We start from the raw sequence: 22,041 nt of genomic DNA on the forward strand, positions 1-22,041 counted from the left end.
TGATGCCATCTATTTTGTGAAGTGCACCAATCCCTCCTGCAGCAAAGCACCCCCACAACATGATGCTGCCACCCCCGTGCTTCACGGTTGGGATGGTGTTCTTCGGCTTGCAAGCATCCCCCTTTTTCCTCCAAACATAACGATGGCCAGGTCTATTTTTGTTTCATCAGACCAGAGGACATTTCTCCAAAAGGTACGATCTTTGTTCCCATGTGCAGTTGCAAACCGTAGTCTGGCTTTTTTATGGCGGTTTTGGAGCAGTGGCTTCTTTCTTGCTGAGCGGCCTTTCAGGTTATGTCGATATAGGACTCGTTTTACTGTGGATATACTTTTGTACCCGTTTCCTCCAGCATCTTCACAAGGTCCTTTGCTGTTGTTCTGGGATTGATTTGCGCTTTTCGCACCAAACTACGTTAATCTCTAGGAGACAGAACGTGTCTCCATCCTGAGCGGTATGACGGCTGCGTGGTCCCATGGCGGTTATACTTGCGTACTATTGTTTGTACAGATGAATGTGGTACCTTCAGGCATTTGGAAATTGCTCCCAAGGATGAACCAGACTTGTGGATGTCTACAATTTTTTTTCTGAGGTCTTGGCTGATTTCTTTAGATTTTCCCATGATGTCAAGCAAAGAGGCTCTGAGTTTGAAGGTAGGCCTTGAAATACATCCAATTGATTCAAATTATGTCAATTAGCCTATCAGAAGCCTCTAAAGCCATGACATCATTTTCTGGAATTTTCCAAGCTGTTTAAAGGCACAGTCAACTTAGTGTATGTAAACTTCTGACCCACTGAAATTGTGATACAGTGAATTATAAGTGAAATAATCTGTCTGTAAACAGTTGTTGGAAAAATTACTTGTGTCATGTACAAAGTAGATGTCCTAACCGACTTGCCAAAAGTATAGTTTGTTAACAAGAAATTTGTGGAGTGGTTGAAAAACTAGTTTTAATGACTCCAACCTAAGTGTATGTAAACTTCCGACTTCAACTGTACGTTCTCCAGAAATTCTGGTTGGATGATTCCGGAACTTGGGAACGTTTCTCAAATTTTGCCTAATCACTGCTAAGGAATGACGAAGAAATAGGCTAATTCACTACTGTACATGGTGACAAGCTTAAAACATGTTGAAATGCAAACCTAAATTACCTTTAAACCACTAATATACACTGACTCAATCTTTTCCTGTGGAAATAATGTGGCCAGAAGTATAATCATGAACATTGAGGACTTGCATTTTGCCTTAAAAATACATGACATTCGCATGTTACGTTTACTAGGCTATTGGCTTGCCATTATTTCAGGCTCTCGTTGCACTTGCATTTCATTCAAGTGTCTTTCAAACATTTTTAATTTCCATGTCCCTTCTCGCACATTTTTTTGGTTCGTCTTTGTCCTACTATATTGTCGATTTAAATTATTACGTTTTCCAGCCTGCTTAAATTGAAATGAATATTGCCCCAAAAATATAGCATACTAGTGCAATCCCAAATATACAACTATAAATGTAGCACATAAATAAAATAAAAATGGAATTGTTGCATAGTTTCCATTTAATTGATTTGTCTACTTTAGCCTAAATAATTTTATCAGCATTCAGCATTGTTTCTGCTTGTTGATATGCCTAATTGACCATCATTTAATGGTTTTCCCATAATCATCAAGCCTCAATGTAACTGCTGTGAAATAATTCTAAACAAATGCAATGAAGTAGTAAAGAGCTAAATAGCATAGGTATATGTAAATAATACCGCCACACTAGGCACAAACGTCAGTTCGTCTAGTTTTGATTTACATTTGGTTTATTAGTCAAAATGTGAATGCAACTTTAAATCAAATGTTACCATGCCATTGGATTTGGGTTAAAGGTTGGGTGAAAAAAAATGCCCTTACGTTGACTATTTGCAAATCCAATCAGTTTCACGTTGATTCATCATGGCATAGATTTATATTGGTTTAAATTACGTGGAAACAACGTTGATTCAACCAGTTTAGCCAACGATTCGATTTCGCCATGCATGTAAAAACATCAGCTGTGCTTCTTGGTGGTCTTGATTTATTAGGCCTAGGGCCTACATGATTCTATTATAGATTTGTTGTATTAAAAAGCAGTATCAATGTGCTCAACATTTCTAAATGTATGCATGGTATTTTCGACCACATCACATTGCCATATGCTAAAACCTTTAATATAGCAGTATTATAAGCACCACTCTGACGTTTGGGTTTGATAGAACTACTAGCTCCGTGAATTGTAGTTTATAGTTAAGTTATTTTCAAATACATTGTGATAATTTAAGAAACTTCTCAAATTGTTTTAACTCTCAATTTTCAGCAAATACCATTTTAAACCTATGGATGCATAAAAATGGGACAATTTCTTCAGCATCCTGTCCCCGAAACGCTTCAGGGAGGCTATGCAAGGTGCAAACCATACATTTTATTTTACCGCGTTTTAGGATACGATCATTTTTCAAGGGTGTGAACTGTGAACACAACATTAGTGCCATTACATTCACTTCCTGACTCATTTTCCGCTCATATAAATTTGGCGGGACGCCGAGTTGTGACGTATAGCCTGGGCTACATGCTCCGTACTGTGCAGAAGTTTTTGCCATATGAATGTGGATGTAAATTACAAAAGTAAATTAAGAATATCGTCGCACATTCCGTTTTTAAAGACACGGTAAGAACGCACTGTATGCCTGCTCAGATCTTCAATGCAACAGTTGTTTATTTAGGCTCTGAAAACAAAAGCAAACAACTAATTTCAGTGTGCCTTTTTGATTTAACAATATAAATACAGAACTCCCTTGGATTTTGTCTTCACATTTATTTATTTTTATAATCATGATGTTTTCATCTATTGGAATCATAATGAATTGCGCTGTTCTTCAGCAGTGGGGATTCCCCGACATTGTAGTGATGCAGAGTGCATAATTCCGTCGCGTCTTTTTGTCTTTCTCAATATAACGTCAATTAATAGCCTACTCGTACTGTTAATGTAATACAACATAATCCATGTTTATCTTAATTGTCCATTGTCTCATTAAGGATTTGCCACGCACCCTTAGCATGGGCTGCGAGGGGGCAGAATCGCTGGTCTCACCAGCACTAAGGCACTAGGCTAGGGGAATTTCTGAAAAGAAGATTCTGATGAGACAATGCACCGACCACCCACGGTCCTTCTTGGGTGCTTATTGAGAATCATAGGAATATTTGCTTGATTTAATATTAAACATGTTAGATACCTGCACCAGAGTTGGCTAGATGGAAATGAATGGCTTTCTGAACATCCCGACAAGCATGGCTGTAGCCAGGGTCTGAGTTTTAGTGATGTCTAGAAGCCCCTCTCCCCCTTCCCATTTCAATAAATGTTAAGACAGGTTAAGCTCATTTACTGCATTTCTATACTATTTCAAAACACAAAAATGCTATTTGGAGAACCCCAAAAAGAATACAAAACACCCCAGCCGCCATTATCACATTGTTTGCTGTAACTACACCTTAACTCACATCAACTCAGCATCGGAATTCAAAACTATACATTTATATGTACAGAGGGATCTGTTGGCAGAAAAAGTATTTTATTAACAAAAGGTCAACAAATAAGTTTGCTTTACAGATTTGCTGCAGTTTTACAGCCAATTTCCTGCAAGTCTACACATTTTGGCATGACTTATGCCATGCTTATATGATGCGTTAGAGTGAGTACCAGAATTAATGAGCGCCCCTTGTAGGTCAGGACCCCTGGGCACATGCTTTGCGTTCCGGGTCGGTAATTCAGCCATGAAAGTTTAGTTGGCTAGACTAACAACTAATTTACCAATCTATGTTTAACTGTCATGTTCTAATTGAGTGACTGTCAGTCAGTGACAATGTATTTATTTGTATTCAAAAGAATGACAGCGGTCCAGACCTCTGTGTACTCAAATGTAGCCACGGCCCTGGTTATAAGTCCATGTGAATAAACTCCATAAAAAGATAGGTTTGTTTTAAAATGTGGGGATTTTACTTATAAACCCCTCCCCCTATTTACTAAACACTTTCATGCACAAATGTTTGGCCTACATCTCATTATGGAGTGCTTTGAATGGGATTTTCTGAATGTCAGTCATGCAGGTATGCAGTCAATTGCAGGACTCCTGGAATAGGACCTTTTAATGTTAACAGACTCTTTGTAGATGTACATTTGCACAGGTCTACAAACTGTCCAACATCTACTACACACCTGTCAGTCTACAGGTTGCCATGGCAACAAAGGAGAGTGACCCGAGTGGATCCGGAGGAATCTCCAGGCAGAATTCGGGAGTGGGGGGACAATGGGAATCGGACTTGACTGCGGTGCAGCACAGTTTGAAGTTCGTGAAGAACCTGGAAGAGCACTATGTTTGTCCCACCTGTAAAGGAGTAGTTCTCAACCCACACCAAACCGGCTGCGGACACATCTTCTGCTACCGCTGCATCCAAGGGCTCCTGTAAGAACAGTAGTGATAACAAAACAGCCATTTACTGCATGTTATGTGTTCATATACACAGTGATATATTTTGGAGGGGGTATGACTTTGGGTCAATTCCACTTCAATTCCAGTCAATCTAGGAGTTGAATCGAAATTATATTTGTTATTTGAAAATGCCCCTTTCTCCTCTGAAGATTGTATTACTGTTTTTTAAGTTAATTTCCCAGAGCTGACTGAAATCGAACTGGAATCAGCCCTATGACAAATGACCAGCCCTCAATTGTGCAAATCTAACTGGTCTGATGTCAGACCAGCACAACTTAAAGTAGAATTTCAGGATTTTATAATTTGAAGTGGTCTCGTGTGGCTCAGTTGGTAGAGCATAGCACTTCCAATGCGAGGGCTGTGGATTCAATTCCCATGGGGAACCAGTATGAAAATGTATGCAGTCGCTCTGGATAACAGTGTCTGCTAAATGACTTAAATGTAAGGTAGGTGGTTCCTCGCCCTGAAATTAGTCCATGGGCCAGGATAAATGAATCCATGGTTTGGTTCTTCTTTAAACAGCTACTGCAAACTTCAGCTAACTTTAGCCACCACGAGATTGGAAATGGAAACTGAGCGTTTTTTATTTTTATTGCCCCATCAACATCAAACCAAATATGGAGTTGATTTGTAGTTGATTCAGCCTTTATATATCTATATATTTTAAATGCTCAAGTTAGCTGAAGTTTGCAGTGGCCGTTTGATCTGCACTCGGGGCAGGGGTATAGAAGAAGCCCATGCATTCCATGTCCAGGCAGTCGCACATGTCCTTGCCCAGGCAAGCAGCCAGCTTTTGTACACTTTGCTCTTCGCCCCCATGGTTGATTTGATTAGGATCTATTTTAGCCCACCATGGGCTAGTCTTCCAAGAGTCCTTAAAGCTACAATATGTAACTTTTTGCGCAATCTGACCAAATTCACATAGAAATGTGAGATATAGATCTGTCATCCTCATTGAAAGAAAGTCTAATTAGCGGTAGATCTGTAATAAGTTTCGTTTCTGCATCTTTTACTTTCGGTTTTGTAGACCAGCAAACAGCTGAATATACAATATTGTTGGTTATTAAAAAGATAATTCACCGCGTTTTACATGGTACAATGATTCTCTACGCTATACGTTGCTTATTTTGTCAAACTGAAATTAGGCGAACTATTAGAGAAATTAGGTGAACTATTAGAACCAGGAAATGTAAAACATATAGAAATTTGGAAAAACTACAAAAGCAAAGTTAAAAACAAACAGATCCACATTCCTATTACGAGTTACACCTGCCAAGAGGCATGTGTACATATTCATTTAAATACAACTTTACATATTACAATAATCTCTTACCCATTCTTATTGTTCAAGAGGCTTTGTGAGTTAATGAAGTTGTACAATTCTGAATGTACTCTTTTAGCCCATTGAGCTAAAGGGCTGTTAGTTGATACTGTAGGTAGCATATGTCAGCAGTCATATTGAAATGTGATGCTCTCTTTTGTGCAGGGAAAACTCCCCAGCCACCACCTCGGCCTGTCCTTTGGACAGAGGTTTGATCAAATCTGATGAGGTGAGATTAAGAAACCATCGGTTCATTTGGGAAGTAAAAAGCGAAATATACGAAGAAATACTTTAGGCGTACTTTATTCAGAATTACTTTTGCAGAGTACATTTTTACTGCTAACACAACTGATGTCTACAATGTATTTTCATTGGTACACAAAAATATTTTGGGGGTTTTACTTGTCATGAAACTTTAAGACACCAAACCTACTTCATGTGTAAGACAAAAACGACTGTATTAAAATTCTGACAGAAATCAAACATAAATCATGAGCTTCTTGAAATGTAAAACAATGATACACAATAGTTGCCGTTTCCTGCAGGTTTTCCAAGACAATTGCTGCAAAAGGGAGATATCAAATTTAGAAGTCTACTGCACAAACTCCCCCAACTGCTCCCACAGAATGACATTATGTCGGTTGCAGGTAAATCCCACAAGACACCACAAGTATCCAATGTTACCCATTGCTGTAGTAAATACAAGAGAAACGACAGCTAAAACAGGACTGCAAAGTAATTCATTAACAAATGCTCAGATAGCAACGTGATCAAACATTTGATACATGACAGGCTCTCTCCCCTTCCCTCTCTTTCTCAGGAGCATCTACAGGCATGTCCGTTTGAGTCGTTGCAGTGTTCCAATGTAGGCTGCAGTGAGATCTTGCAACGCAAGGATTTGCAGGAGCACCTCAGAATCAGCTGCTCCTATCGTATGGAGCGCTGTCACTACTGCAAGCATCCTTACACATGCTGCCAACTCGAGGTGAATGCCAGAGAAATTGACTGTTTTATAACATAGTCTGTTTAAATTTGATCTTAAATTTGTTTACTCTTGCAAAGGTCAGGGTTTAAGTTTTATGATATGAGGACTTTCGATTTGCCATTGTGCCCGGCGGTTTATTTGGGATCTTCTAAAATGGTTGAACTGTCCTCAGGCTCAACATAGTATTTTTACTGTTACGAAAAACACAACTAGCCTACTGATTTTGCTGCACCCGCTATGTCTAGGGGTTTTAGGCCTAGTTAGGTGGTGTGTAACCTGATTTCAGATGTACATATACAGTATGTGAGAAATCACTGTATTCACCTAGGTGTTGAATGCATGTACCCGGGACACTGCTACATTAACTTAGGCCAGCTCCGGATTGACCTCTTGGTCAGCCAGTCCAAGCAATTATTATTTGTTCAGATGGTGACAAAATAAATCTGTACAAAAACCAAACCACAAACAAACAAAATGGTTGCCGAGGGGCTTCTGGCCTCCTCTCTTTCTCTCGGACTCTCTTTCTCTCAGACTCTCTTTCTCTCTGAGTGACAATCACTTTAATTGGCTGCACCTGATGTGCTTATCAAGGCTTAGCTCACCATCTAGCCCCGGTTGCTGCCACCTGGGAATGGAGTGTGGAAGTGTATCCTGGAAATGTGTTTCCTAACTCTGTGCTAACTCTATGCTACCCCCCATATCACAAGTCATATTAAGGAAGTGGATTGTCCTTCAACTGTGTTCCCCCTCTAACCCTTGTACTACATTTAGCCAAAGATAATTTTTTACATAGTCTGGGTATTACATACAGTAATTCTCCCAACAGGTGGCGCAATTGACTTGAATAGATGTTTGAATTCCTCGCCCTTACTGCAGTCTCTTAACAGTTCACACAACTACAATAAGTGCCTTTGACAACACTTGAATGAAGCTCTTTTCAGTCTATTATGATATGATACTGTAAGTCACTAAGAAGGAACATCCTTCTTAATAATCACTTTTTATTTCTGTTCGGACACCACCAGGAACATGAGAGGTATACATGCCCAGAGGTTGAAATCAAGTGTCCCAACAAATGCTCGCAGATGATTAAAAGATGCATGGTAAATATTCAGATATTACCAAAATATTTGTTTTATTTGCTAAATGTATTGTTTGAAGATACTCATTAATTGTTTGAAGAAAGATGTTCTATATTCCTTGACATTTTGCAACAACTACATACACTGATTGTACAAAACATTAAAAACACCTGCTCTTTCCATGAAAGACTGACCAGGTGAAAGCTATGATCCTTTATTGATGTCACTTGTTAAATCCACTTCAATCAGTGTAGATGAAAGCGAGGAGACAGGTTAAAGAAGGATTTTTAAGACATGGATTGTGTAAGTGTGCCATTCAGATGGTGAATGGGCAAGACAAAATATTTAAGTGCCTTTGAACGGGGTATGGTAGTAGGTGCCATGCACACCGGTTTGAGTGTGTCAAGAACTGCACTGCTGCTGGGTTTTTCACGCTCAACAGTTTGTGTGTATCAAGAATGGTCCACCACCCAAAGGACATCCAGCCAACCTGACACAACTGTGGGAAGCATTGGAGTCAGCATAGGCCAGCATCCCTGTGGAACACGTTCAACACCATGTGGAGCCCCAACGAATTGAGTGCAAAAGTTGCACCCCGCAAATCAACATTAGAATGTTTTGTACACTCAGTGTATAATACACTGCACAGGAGTTTGTAAAACTGTATGAGTGTGTAGAACTAATTTGGTTCCTGTTTCTACCTCTCACCCAATCTCCCTTCTCTCTCATGTATCCTTCTCTGTCTGACTTCTCTTCTCCCCTCTGTCCTTTTCACCTTTTTATACTCTCCCCTCACTTTCCCTCTCTGACTAACACCTCTTTGCTTGTAATGTACTGTCTCTCTATCACACAGCTTGAAGACCATGCTGACCAGTGTCCTGAGGTGCAGACGGACTGTGTTTATAAGAAATATGGCTGCTCTGTCCGGGTTGGTGGACATATTCTCCCTTTCTCTGTGCTTTGGAATCCAATTCTACGCCCAAGGAAATCTAGTGTTAGTCAGACAATCTCAAAGTCCTTAAGCGACCCTCTTGGATGGGTAGTGGCTGACACAGATGCCATGTGGTGATAAAACAATGGCCTTGTAACAATTTACTACAATAAGAACTGTCTATACGGTCTCAAGAATGTCTGTATGAAAGCGTCTGAATGAACAAAAATATAAACGCAACATCAACAATTTGAATGATTTGAATGATTTTACAGTTCATATAAGGAAATCAATCAATTGAAATAAATGAATTAGGCCCTAATCTAAGGATTTCACATGACTGGGCAGGGGAGCAGACATGGGTGGGCATGGGAGGTCATAGGCCCACCCACTTGGGAGCCAGGCCCAGCCAATCAGAATGAGTTTATCCCCACAAAAGGGCTTTATTACAGACAGAAATATTCCTCAGTTCCATCAGCTGTCCGGGTGGCTGGTCTCAGACAATCCCGCATGTAAAGAAGCTGGATGTGGAGGTCCTGTGCTGGCGTGGTTACACATGGTCTGAGGTTGTGAGGCCGATTGGACGTACTGCCAAATTCTCTAAAACAACGTTGGAGGTGGCTTATGGTAGAGAAATTAACATTAAATTATCTGGCAATAGTTCTGTTGGACATTCCTGCAGTCAGCATGCCAATTGCACGCTCCCTCAAAACTTGTGGCATTGTGTTGTGACAAAACTGCACATTTTAGAGTGGCATTTTTATTGTCCCCAGCACAAGGTGCACCTGTGTAATGATCATGCTGTTTAATCAACTTCTTGATATGCCACACCTGAATGGAGATGGATAGATTATTTTGGCAAAGGAGAAATGCTCACTAACAGGGATGTAAAGACATTTTTACACAACATTTGAGAGAAATAAGCTTTTTGTGCAGATGGAACATTTCTGGGATCTTTTATTTCAGTAATGGGTGTTTATATGAACTAGTCCTATACATTACAACCAAAAGACACAGATATTCATTTGTCTTGGTTCAACAACAGCCTTACCCATCAGGTAATGTCAAAACAGTATGTATAATGAGTGTTATAATTTGTATGTCATTGTTTGGCATGTCATTCTGAAACATGTCTAGACATGATATGCAGTTCTATTGCCATACAACTAATTGTTATTTCTCTCTGTGTGGACAGGAAAGGAGAGCCCAAGTTCAAATTCACGAGGAAACCGCTCTCAATCACCACATCCTCCTGGTTCTGGGGAGCAACACCAAGCTGGAGACACAGGTAGGACCAATCACTACCCAGAACTTTTCTGTTTATGGACCAGGGTGCATTCAGAATGAAGAAAGCGTCGCAAATGTTTAGTTGGTGCTGTTTTGAACGAGCAAGTTAATAACAGTCATCATAAGGACAATGCATGGTCACAAAACATTCAAAAGGGCCAAATCCTAACTTGAGGTTTGCAAACGGAACACACACTTATGTCCTTCCCTTTGGAGACTTGCGCCAAACATGAGTTTCCTGCACACATCTCAAGTTAGGAATCAGCCCTTATAGTGCCTAGATCAGTGTGCCAAAGGGCAAGTTGTACCTAGAGCCAGTGCGGTGGCAACGGTTGAACTTTGACCATTCCTCTGATCTGCCAGATGGAAATCCTCCAGCAAGAGGTGCTGCTGAGGCACAAGGAGCTCCAGGAGAGGAGCCACCAGGTCAGCGGTCTGGAGGAGGTGGTCCGCCCGCTGGCCCAGCAGGTCAGCCGATGTGACAGCACCCTGTCTGCAGTACAGGTAAGAAGCAGTACTATAGCATGTAACCAATACAACACCCAGAGGTCTGGCTGATCTAGCGGTAATGCTGCAGAATCCAGCATGTCTACAGTGTAGGTATGAATCTGGCCTACTGCCCTTTGACACAACCTCTCTCCATCTTTCCCCATCTTCTCTCTGTTCAATAAAATCTAAAAAGACTTAAAAAATATTTATGGAACACTGCAAGTAAGAAACACTGCTGTTAATGCATATGAAACCAAAGCAGAAATAATTAATTCACACAACACTGCACTTAATAGAATCCATTGGTCATAGGAATCAAAACGTTAAGATTCTCATAAGAGGAGAGACTACCTTGATTGTGTTTATTAAGGTATGCAACAGAAAATGTTTTAAAACATTAAACATTCTGTTTGGTGCCTAATGATTATGAACGCTACCCAGGTAAATAGCAGTACTGCAAATAAAGTGTTACGGTTTTCTGGACGTCCCTGTACAGAGGTCTCTGGAGGACCAGAGGGACCACATCTCCAGCGTCCAGCTCCAGCTTGAGGAGCTGTCCAGTGTGTTTGGCCCTGGTGTGGCCCGGGAGGAACTGGGCCAAATCAGAGCGTCCCTGGATGCCCTCAGACAGCAGGTGTCCGTCACGGAGGGGCTCAAAGACCACCTGGGTGAGTGGAGGGGGTCCTAAATGGTCTGAGTGAACTAAAGGTGGATTGGAGATCATTATAATGGTTTCCACCGACAGTAAGCCCATGACGTGTGAAAAGTGGGTCTTGGGAAATGTAACTGCCACTGGGTTATTTGAATTATGGTAAAACTGCCTCTGTCTTTGGCAGCATATTCCACAGAATTCAAGTAACTCAGTAGTTACCAATCCCGGGTTACTGGAAAGATGCTAGACTTTTAGGGCAATAAGCTAAAGTCTCCCAAGGCTTGTAACAGATTATGGAAAGACTCAAGACTGTGTTAGGCCAATGATCTTAAGTCTCTAAGGCTTGTAAGCGATTATGAGCAAATAATTAACATTGTACTGACATTTACAATCACCAGTAGATTAATTAAAGTATAAAAAATTCCATCGCCCATCTTTCCCCCCAGGGGAGTTGAAGGAGACCTACATGCGCCACTCGCGCCTCCTCAGCATCCACACGGCGCAGCTGGAGTGCAACGAGGAGCACTTCAGAGAGCTCGAGTCCACCTCATACGACGGCAAGCTCATCTGGAAGCTCCGCGACTACCGCAAGAGGAAGGAGGCCGGGGCACGAGGCCAGGGACCGTGCCTGAGCAGCGCGCCCTTCCACACGGGCCGCAGCGGCTACAAAATGGCCGCCAGGGCCTACCTGAACGGCGACGGGGCAGGCCGGGACACCCACCTGTCTCTTTACGTGGTCCTCATGAGGGGCGACTTCGACCCCCTCCTGCCCTGGCCCTTCAGACAGCCGGTGTCATTGTCAGTGCTGGATCAGAGCGGCACCAACAACCACCTAACTATGAGTTTCAAACCCGACCCGGAAAACACTAGCTTCCACCGGCCCGGCTCGGCCGCTGCAACCGCCAGCGCCCCCACCAACGTGGCCTCTGGTTTCCAGTGCTTTGCCTCGCATGCCCAGCTGGAGACGCCCAAGAACGCCATCTACGTGAGAGACGATACGCTCTTTGTTAAGGTCAAAGTGGACACGAGCGGTTTGGAGGACTTGTAGAGGGGCCTTAAAGAACTGGTTTGAGATCATTTCAAAAATAGCTAATGTTACAAAGCTCAGTGCAGGCCAATGCCTCAGCTGTACTCCACATTTAGCAAAGTAAGCTTGCAGAAAGTGTCAGCAAGTCTATACATTTTTCTCCCAGATACTTAAATGATAAAGAAATACAGAAATTGCAGTGAAGTATTTACATTTTGTATTTCTTTAGCCTTGTCTGCAGACTGCTTGTATGTGCTCACTGAGGATTCAACTGTTAATGCTGCCCACAGATATATTGAATCATATTTTTGGATTAAAGTCCTACAATCAGAGAGCACGCAATCTATTAATCGTTAATTAATGACAACTCGGATTTTAATGGACAGCTGTTAAAAAGTTATGTAATTAACATACACTTTATAATTGCAACGGAATTCGTCCTCCTCATCTGACGAGGAGTAAGAAAGGTCAGACCAATGTGCAGCGTGGTAAGTGTTCATGATGAATCTTTAATAGAACAAACTGAACACTGAGATACAAAACAATAAAGTGACCTACTGAAAACCGAAACAGTTCCGTGTGGAACACACAGATACGGAAGACAACCACCCACAAAACACAACAGAAAACAGGCTACCTAAATATGGTTCCCAATCAGAGACAATGACTAACACCTGCCTCTGATTGAGAACCATATCAGGCCAAATGAAAAACCCAACATAGAAACACAAAACATAGATAACCCACCCAACTCATGCCCTGACCATACTAAAACAAAGAAAATACAAAAGAACTAAGGTCAGAACGTGACAATAATACCTTTACTGAATAAGCCAATATACAGTACATGTTGAACGTTTATTTAAATTCTTAGAAATGTTGAAATGTGAAAAGTAAAAAAAAAAATGAAAAAAAAATGCTTATTCCTGAAAGTTATTATAAAGTGTTACCATTGATGAATAAATTGTTACAAGCGTTTTTCCTTACATTTTGTGGTACATGCATAACAACAATTATGTGCATCACATGTCATATCCAGTCAGTAAATATGTAGACTGTGGTTGTGGGATAACATTACTTTTTGGTGGGGAACAATCTTTAGCAACATTTTCCTACGTACTGTATCTTATGACTGTATTGTATGTGTTAACGGTAAAGCAACATTATGTGAGCTTTCGTGTAAAAACATAATGGGATACCAATGCATAACAAAGGATACTTCAGATACAGGTATGCATTATACCTTTCTATGGGAATGCAGTGGTCTTTTGGGTAAATACTGAAATACCAAGACTGGGATTCAATCCGAGGCACGTTATAGAGCAGCGCACTAAGCGAAAGAAAATTAATGTGATCTATGCGAAAGAAATTGCCTTTAAATGGTGCATTGCCGGCTGTCTAGTGTGCTGCTCCGTTATGGAATCCCAGCCTTAAAAATAAGGGAAGAGTAACAACACACATTAATGGACCACAACCCTATTTATGAATCCATGGTGCTAGTTTATTCAAAAAGGTGACACGTTTCGACCGTAGTCTTGTCAAAATGACACTTTCTTTTCGCAGCCATGTCATTCTGTCTGACTACAGAAACAAGTTCTACTTTAAAGAAGGCAAATATATAAACATGTATGTAAACCCCTTACATCTCATACAGAAAGTTTGACACAGCAGATTGGAACATTTGGGAAAAAATTATAACAGACTATCTTTCAACCGGTGCTGGAAGTCAAAGTAAATGTTTAGTAAAAAGTACAAGTAGACATGGCACACAGATCTTGTGGTTGAATAAAACAAAATGTTGAACTATCAACATATACCTAATGAAAACTTAAAAGGGGCAATCTGCAGTTGCTACATCCAATTTGGAATTATATTGTAAGTGATATTTACCTGTTGATTCTTGAAGAATATAACTTATAAATGCCATGAGCTTATAGTTAAACTGTCATACCCCATCAGAACCCAAAATATAAGCTTGTATATGGGTTCTGATTGGGTACAACAGTTTATCCAAGCTCATGGCATTTATACGTTATATTCTTCAAGAATCAACATGTATATATATCACTAATATAGAAGTCCTCCAATGTTTTGTTATCTTGGATGAGCCGTCCTTGCATCCATAGCTCTGTCTATGAATTTGAGTGGTTACATTTCTCCAGGGCCAGAGGAGACTGCTTTGTTATTGTTTCAGCTGTGGATTTCCCCTTTAAAGGGATAGTTGAAACTAATTATAGATGTCCTTATCTTTTAAGCAGTCTACAGACAATGTAAGACAGCAATCCTGCTTTGGTTTAGTTTCCCTGGCCACTGTCTCCAAATGCTAACTTTTTAGCATTTGTGACCCAACACCAATACAAGGCAATATCCCGTATATTAGCATCTTAAAGTATAACTTAATTGATCTACATTAGGAATTTCAGACACTTTAGGATGATTTGGACATGAAACGTGAACAATTATTAAACTACAACAATATTTGAAATGTAACAGGGCAGACATCTTATACAGAACAATAATAGTTTGGGATGGTTTAGAGAAAAGTCGTATAAGCCTTTTGAAATCTACAATTTAATACATAAATACACATGCCTTTCTGAGTTTTACACTATTGGAGCAGATACTCCTGTGAATATCAGAGAGGATTGGATCGATACACCCACCAACACGCGCACATACCTCACTGATGTGATTTTACTGTCACAGACACCTCTGATGGGCAGATCTGTATATCACGGTTGCTGGCGTCTTTTATCTTCCAAACAGAGATGTATGGGTAGACCGTCTCAGTAAACCTATGTTTATGAGTGTAGATGTGTGTATTGTCTTTGGGGTCATAGAAAGCCACTTCCCCCCTGTTGTAGTTCAGCTGAACTCTGATCCTCTGGGGTATCCTCTTCATAGTGAGGGTTTTACCAATTCCATTTGTATACTTGCGCCCCCTTTTCAGTATAGCCCAGATTCCGTATTCTGGTGACGCAAGAAGATTTTCTCCCTTCCGATTGACGGACTCTGCAGCCACGCCTAAATTCCACTCAGGTTGGTCGCCCACCTCCACCTCCCAGCTATGCTCTGAACCCTTCACAAAGCCTGCGGAGCCAATGACCTTTGCCCACCGTGTGAACCGCTCTGGGTTGTCCGGAGTCTGCTGCTTCTCTATGGCTGTGTGTCGCACGCTGGTGAGGTCATCAGACAAAGTCATAGTAGAGGGAGCCGTGTTGGGGTCCAAAATGATGGGCGAGTGTTTGACTATCGCCTGCATCTGCTCCCAGACTTGGAACTGCAGGTTTCCCAGGTGTTTGGCGATGTCGATCAGCGCTCCGGAGACGAGCTGTGGATCCGGAAGTTCAAGTTGGGCTCTGGCTCTGCTCTGGGTGCGTTTGTAACTCACAAGGAATTTTTCACTGCCTTTCTTCAAGTCCTCTTTCACAGCCTCAATGGCATCTGTGAGAGAGGAGATCTGCTCATCAATGCTCTCCATGCCTCTCTCGATTAACATTCCCTTTTCCTTCTCCTCCTCCCTCAGAGCAGCCAGTCTGGCCTCCTCTTCCTCTCTCAGGAACTGGTGGAGCTTCTCAAACTCTTCCCTGATCCTCCTCGTTGTGTCCACCTGCTGATCCTTGGTGTGCTGAGTCATGCTATCGTAGCTCTCTCGGGCGTTTTCACATTTCTCCAGCTTTTCCTCCAGATGTGTTAAGTCAGATCTCAGGTTGTCCTTCAGTACACTCACCGATTCCCCCTCTTCCATTCTTTTGTTCTGTGCTGGTTCCTTTTCTGGAAGATCTCTCTTTAAAGACATAGCAAGGTTGTTAAAGTCCATGTTGTTTAGGATCATGTTTGTGACGTTCACAGCTCCCTCCTTGCAGTAGGTCTCCACCATCCTATCCACAGTGGCATGCCTTGTGACATTCTCCAGGTGAGCCTTTGAAATGTTATGAAAACCTTTCAGATTGCTATTGCTCAGCTCCCAGTGAAATCTATCCAGCTCTCTTTTGTCCAGTTTCTCCAGAACGTCCAGCAACAACTCAGAGACAGATGCTGCCATTGTAGAACGCTAGATACACTGCACTAGGTAGTGAAACGTACAACTTTGTTTAACTTTCACGTTTACCAGCTGCCCTTGGAAGTCACAGTTTTGGATGTTCTCTCTTAATAATCATTTTGTTTCTACCAATAATTCCTGTGTTGCTTTTTCAGTCAGATGGAGAGAGAGTGAAGATTACAAGCAGCCCTAAACAAATTTCACAGAGTTTTAGGAGTTTTTTTTTAAACCCTAACCCCCGTTTTTTTTCTGGGTGTTGACAGGAAACCGTTAGAATGTGTGTGTGTGAACTGTATGATAGGTCTGTCAAACTCCCTACTGTTGGCTGATTTCCCAGAAGCAGCTGACCTTGCCATTGTGCACATCCAGTGTAGTCTTTGCGGTTGCGTACACACACGTACATGTTCACAGACCTCATGCATTTCTTGTAAATCGTCTGACTTCTTTTCAGACGTTATAACAAAGAATATGGACAAAAGGTATAACAAATGTAAATATAAGGGGGGATCTGTAAGAGACTGTATTTAGCGACATCCAATCCGTTTCTGCTATACTGTCTCGTAGCTTTCCATTATTGTGATTATAAAGACATAATGTTAAGTACTTCGCAAGAGCTCATATCATCTGTGCAGAATTTACAATAAACCAATGGGTCTCATATCTACTTGTAGCATCCTGACATTGTGGGTAGTCTGGGTTAGTTAGTGGAAAGATGGGAACAGTGGTACACCAGGTGTCCTTGGAAGTGCTAGTATAAGTACTGTGTCAGGGATTAGCTGATGTCACCTGGGGGACAATATAAGATACTCTAGGAATGTTCTCCATATGTTATTATAGTCATTTAGTGGTTCATTGATTTAAAAGGTACATCTCTCCAGGTACATCTCAAACAGACTGTGGATTTCTTATGCTCCTCACGAACTAACGATCAGAAAATAAAATAATATGAATTACATTGTCTTTTCCACTTCTACAGAATAACATTTTGGCAAGTCAATGAAATAAATAAGTTAATTTATAGAGACCAAGAGAGCACAGGAATTCTGCTTTGCGGAGATAAGGACTGAGATCTCCATTCAACAACAAACAGCAAGTAAAACCGGGATTAAATCCAAGGTGCCTTGTAGAGCAGTGCACTGGATATTCGACAAAGCGCATTTTAAAGGCATTTTCCCCGACATTCACAGATATCGCATTCGAATCATGGTTGAATTGCAGTGGCATGTGCGTAGCTTCGTAATTATCGGACTGATTACTGCTGGAATCCGTGTAGCGAAACAGAAAGTAAACTGGCGAGACTTCTGGGTGGTTGTATTTTTAAATGTTTTTATTTAACTAGGCAAGTCAGTCAATAACAAATTCTTATTTTCAATGACGGCATAGGAACAGTGGGTTAACTGCCTTGTTCAGGGGCAGAACGACAGACTTTTACCTTGTCAGCTCGGGATTCAATCTTGCAATCTTTCGGTTACTACCTTTCGGTTACTACTTTCGGTTACTAGTCCGATGCTCTAACCAGTAGGCTACCTGCCGACCCAGGTTAGCATTTGCGTCCCTCGCGTTTGCAACAATGAAAAACTGTTGTTACACATCATCCATGTTTTTTGCTTATATTGAACTGTTTATCAATGATGAAACATAATGCAAGTCATTTATAGCTCAAAATCCATATTTTGTAGGCCAAGGCTGCAGATCCGAAGGGTAAGCACCCTGTCCCGCCCCTGTCAACTCCCCTGGAAACCTCTTCCCCTGAGCTGAAGATCCAAATCACGTTCTGGTCATGTGTTTCTTTACATTTACTTTACACACCAATTTCTGTGGTCACCCTCCCCTTACATTTCTCGAAGGGAGGGTGACCTGTGAAATGTCAATGCGGCATCTGGACGCCAACCATTTGATCTGCGTAAAGGAGAGAATCCCACACATGCGCAGAAGCTTTGGATTTAGTTGGTTATAGAAAATGGTTATAGAGAATTCGGATCTGCAGCCACTCTGTATTTTGAAACTTCTGTTAAGGGTCTCAAGGGTACAATCCTTGATTCTGTTTAATTTTTTTGTCCCCAGCTAAATGGCAGCTCTGCTTTTTGGTTTGCTAAAAAGCTGAAGGACGTGGCTGGAGAAATGTAATAAGTGGGTAACATTCATTGAAATGACCATTGAACAGCTGTACATATTGCAGATTTCACCTTTAAAAAATGATTGACACTTTCTTTAGAAATATATGAAATGTACCAGTGATCAGTTGTATGAACACCCATCCACCCACCACCACATGCTAGCAGTGCTAATCTACATTAAGTTATAAAAAGACTGACATTGTTAGGGCCACGCAACATGAACCGACGACCATCGCACCACTTTGTAAAGACGAGCGTGTCAGGTGAGACTTGGACAGTCAAAACTTGGGATGACGAGACTACACTGCTATTCTTAGCTCTTTTGTTCAGTGTTGAGAGAATAGTTGGGACCCTACTATCACCTCCACTACCACCCTGTACCCAGGCCACGTACTCCAGGCTGCCAGCCACTAAAGTAGTTCTCATTATTACGAGATGTGGAAGATCAAACGTAAGTGGCGCCACCATTTTGTGGCATGCATGCATGCTCTTTCACATTCAGTCAAAACGAAAATAACAAAATGACTGCATATGGCAAGTTGTTTTTCCCTACACACACAGGCTACAGTTCAGCATGGCTGAGAGACATTTCCAGCCAGGCAACTAATAGAACTTGGCACCATTAGGCACTGAATGGAACACAATGGACTGAAACAGGGAGGGATTTCCTGGCCTTGCCCCCTCCAAAAAAATGCTCATTAGGATTCCATTACAAAATTGTGTTAAAACATTTTCTGTTGTGTGCCCTCTTGAAACCGACCAAGGGTCAGCGTCAATTTCGTTTGGAGTCCATTTAAAATATGAACTGAATTAGAATTGAATTCATGAACTGAAAATCCACCAGGAAAATCCCAATATACTGTATGTTGTCATTATAAAACACATATTTTAAAAAATAGAGGACTTTATATCTGTGCCATTAGCAGCATGGGCAGCGCCAGAGGCAACAACCCATAGGAATCCCCACCCAGTTGACTACTTTCAATACTTTAAAATGACGCTGCCCATGCCACTATGGTGGGGAGTTAATTGCGTCCGCATGCTTCCCAGCCAAAACAGTTCAGAAGTTTGTGCATATATTATGATGACATTTTGTGATGTTTATGTTCGTTTTGGACTTCGGTGAGTGTTTTTCGGCTGTTCGGGCACACAAAATGTTTTCTCGAAGCAAGCCGAAGTCCAAGTATGGACACCTGCCCGTCGAACATCTCATTCCAAAATCGTGGGCATAAATATGGAGTTACTCCCCCCTTTGCTGCTATAACAGCCTCCACTCTTATGGGAAGGCTTTCCACTAGATGTTGGAACTTTGCTGCGGGGACTTGCTTCCATTCAGCCACAAGAGCATTAGTGAGGTCGGACACTGATGTTGGGCGATTAGGCCTGGCTCGCAGTCGGTGTTCCAATTCATCCCAAATGTGTTCGATGGTGTTGAGGTCAGGGCTCTGTCCAGGCCAGCCAAGTTCTTCCATACCGATCTCGACAAACCATTTCTGTATGGACCTCGCTTTGTGCACGGGGGCATTGCCATGCTGAAACAGGAAAGGGCTTTCCCCAAACTGTTGTGTTGGGGTAGGTTCCTTGTTCCTTGTCAATCATTTTCTTATTGGTGAAATCAGCAATCAGACAATATCTTTAAGTAAATTAATTAAAAACCTTTATAAATGCAATTGAAGACAGAAGTTGACAATGGGAACATAGCACGCATGTTTCAGAGTAAGTTCTGCAAAATAGGAAAGGGTCCAAGTTGCTTTAATATGCTTGCAGTCAACCCCTAGTGATGTAACTGCCTATGTCAACACCTTCTACTCATGAGACCAAGCCCATGCATATACAGTTATACAAACTTGCAGGAGAGAACAATAGTTCCAGTGTTTTCTAAGGGCTCAGTAGTAACTTTCCACTCCCCAAGTTGCTTTATAGTGGTATGTCTGACTTGTCTCTTATCTCTTTCACTCCCCTGCAGGGTTCTGTGTCTATGAATCTCTTTTAGCCTTGAGGCACTTTCTCACAGACACCCTGTTTTGACTGCAATAACTCACACATCTCTCAGACCGTTTCTTATAAGAAGCAGAGACTAGAAAAGAACTGTGGAACAATATTAAACCTTATAATGTATATACTGTATATATGCTAATCTGTAGTCCAGGACCATATAAATGTAGTGGGGGTGGGGTCTTATAGCCCTTCCCCTTCTAATAATACAACATAAGCATAATCAATTATTATAATACATCAATAATTTGGTGCAGCTCCTATCATGACCCCAAGGTGAACCCCATCAGTTGACACAAAGTTGGAAGCACAGAATCGACTAGAATGTCATTGTATGCTGTAGAGTGAACGTTTTCCTTCACTGGAACTAAGGGGCTTAGCCCGAACCATGAGAAACAGCCCCAGACCATTATTCCTCCTCCATCAAACTTTACAGTTGGCACTATGCATTGGGGCATGTAGCATTCCTTCCTGGCATCTGCCAAACCCAGATTCGTCCGTTAGACTGCCAGATGGTGAAGCGTGAGTCATCTCTCCAGAGAACACGTTTCCACTGCTCCAGAGTCCAATGGTGGCGAGCTTTGCACCACTCCAGCCTTTTGGTCTGGGCCCTCTGCTTCTGTCCTTTGGCTCGGGCCTTCTTCCTCCTTCAGATGTTCTCGGGGCCCTGCTCTCCCTCCCTCCAGTCGCTCATCCATGGCTTCCACTCTGGGAGATGCTTGCAGTGGGAGAAACACGTTTCCACTGCTCCAGAGTCCAATGGTGGCGAGCTTTGCACCACTCCAGCCGATGCTTGGCATTGAGCATGGTGATCTTAGGCAGCTGCTCGGTTCTTTTTCTTACGTTGCTTCCAAAAGGCAGTGTGGAACTCGGTAGTGAGTGTTGCAACCGAGGACAGACGATTTTTACTCGCTGTGTGCTTCAGCACTCGGCGGTCCCGTTCTGTGGGCTTATGTGGCCTACCACTTCGTGGCTGGGCCAATGTTGCTCCTAGACATTTCTCCTTCACAATAACAGCACTTACAGTTGAACGGTGCAGCTCTAGCAGGGCAGACATTTTATGAACTGACTTGTTAGAAAGGTGGCACCCTTTGATGGTGCCACGTTGAAAGTCACTGAGCTCTTCAGTGAGGCCATTCTACTGCCAATGTTTTTCTATGGAGATTGCATTGGCTGTGTGCCCAATTTTATACACCTGTCAGCAACAGGTGTGGCTGAAATAGCCAAATCCACTAATTTGAAGGGGTGTCCACATACATTTGTATATATAGTGTATATACCAGGAAAATAGGAAATTGACATATTTTATACCATAGACCTAATCTTGTTCCCACACACTTCCGCCCAAATGTGCAAACAAATGGTGGATCAACGAGTGTGAAACTTGGCCTTCGTTAGCCAATACAGAAAGACCGGGGAAAACTCCCGGTGCATAGGCGTTGGTTTAATCATCTTAATCAACGAACCAATCATCTACCACAACACCTTCCCCATAACCCTCCCCCATACACTAGCAGAACACAAGCACAGAGCCACGCCTCGTAATCGTGTGATTCACTTTAATTAAATGATGATCATAGAGATGGGAAAGAGGCTTCATCATTGTA

The 22,041-nt window shown here is 41.8% G+C and overlaps 2 protein-coding genes across 2 annotated transcripts; one reads left to right on the plus strand and one right to left on the minus strand.

The window, feature by feature from the left end:
* Positions 1–4,252: 4,252 nt before the first annotated feature.
* On the plus strand, positions 4,253–12,301 carry traf5 (Tnf receptor-associated factor 5). The gene is made up of 10 exons (XM_038966386.1): positions 4,253–4,479; positions 5,993–6,056; positions 6,373–6,474; positions 6,648–6,812; positions 7,838–7,915; positions 8,748–8,822; positions 10,021–10,113; positions 10,476–10,616; positions 11,098–11,269; positions 11,700–12,301. Exons 1-10 carry the CDS (start codon positions 4,253–4,255, stop codon positions 12,299–12,301), a joined length of 1,719 nt encoding a protein of 572 aa, XP_038822314.1.
* Positions 12,302–14,926: 2,625 nt separating this feature from the next.
* LOC120022475 (tripartite motif-containing protein 35-like) lies at positions 14,927–16,325 on the minus strand. The gene has a single exon (XM_038966396.1). It carries the CDS (start codon positions 16,323–16,325, stop codon positions 14,961–14,963), a length of 1,365 nt encoding a protein of 454 aa, XP_038822324.1. The 3' UTR covers positions 14,927–14,960.
* Positions 16,326–22,041: the final 5,716 nt, after the last annotated feature.

The sequence above is a fragment of the Salvelinus namaycush genome, chromosome 2 (genome assembly GCF_016432855.1).
Source record: "Salvelinus namaycush isolate Seneca chromosome 2, SaNama_1.0, whole genome shotgun sequence".
Classification (NCBI taxonomy): domain Eukaryota; kingdom Metazoa; phylum Chordata; class Actinopteri; order Salmoniformes; family Salmonidae; genus Salvelinus; species Salvelinus namaycush.

Bases quoted from the DNA above. Each gene is read 5' to 3' on its own strand.
- traf5 (XM_038966386.1), top strand. From the start codon at position 4,253: ATGGCAACAAAGGAGAGTGACCCGAGTGGATCCGGAGGAATCTCCAGG. The intron at 6,813-7,837 runs GTGAATGCCAGA...GGACACCACCAG, and splicing joins ACACATGCTGCCAACTCGAG to GAACATGAGAGGTATACATG. The intron at 10,617-11,097 runs GTAAGAAGCAGT...GTCCCTGTACAG, and splicing joins GCACCCTGTCTGCAGTACAG to AGGTCTCTGGAGGACCAGAG.
- LOC120022475 (XM_038966396.1), bottom strand. From the start codon at position 16,325: ATGGCAGCATCTGTCTCTGAGTTGTTGCTGGACGTTCTGGAGAAACTG.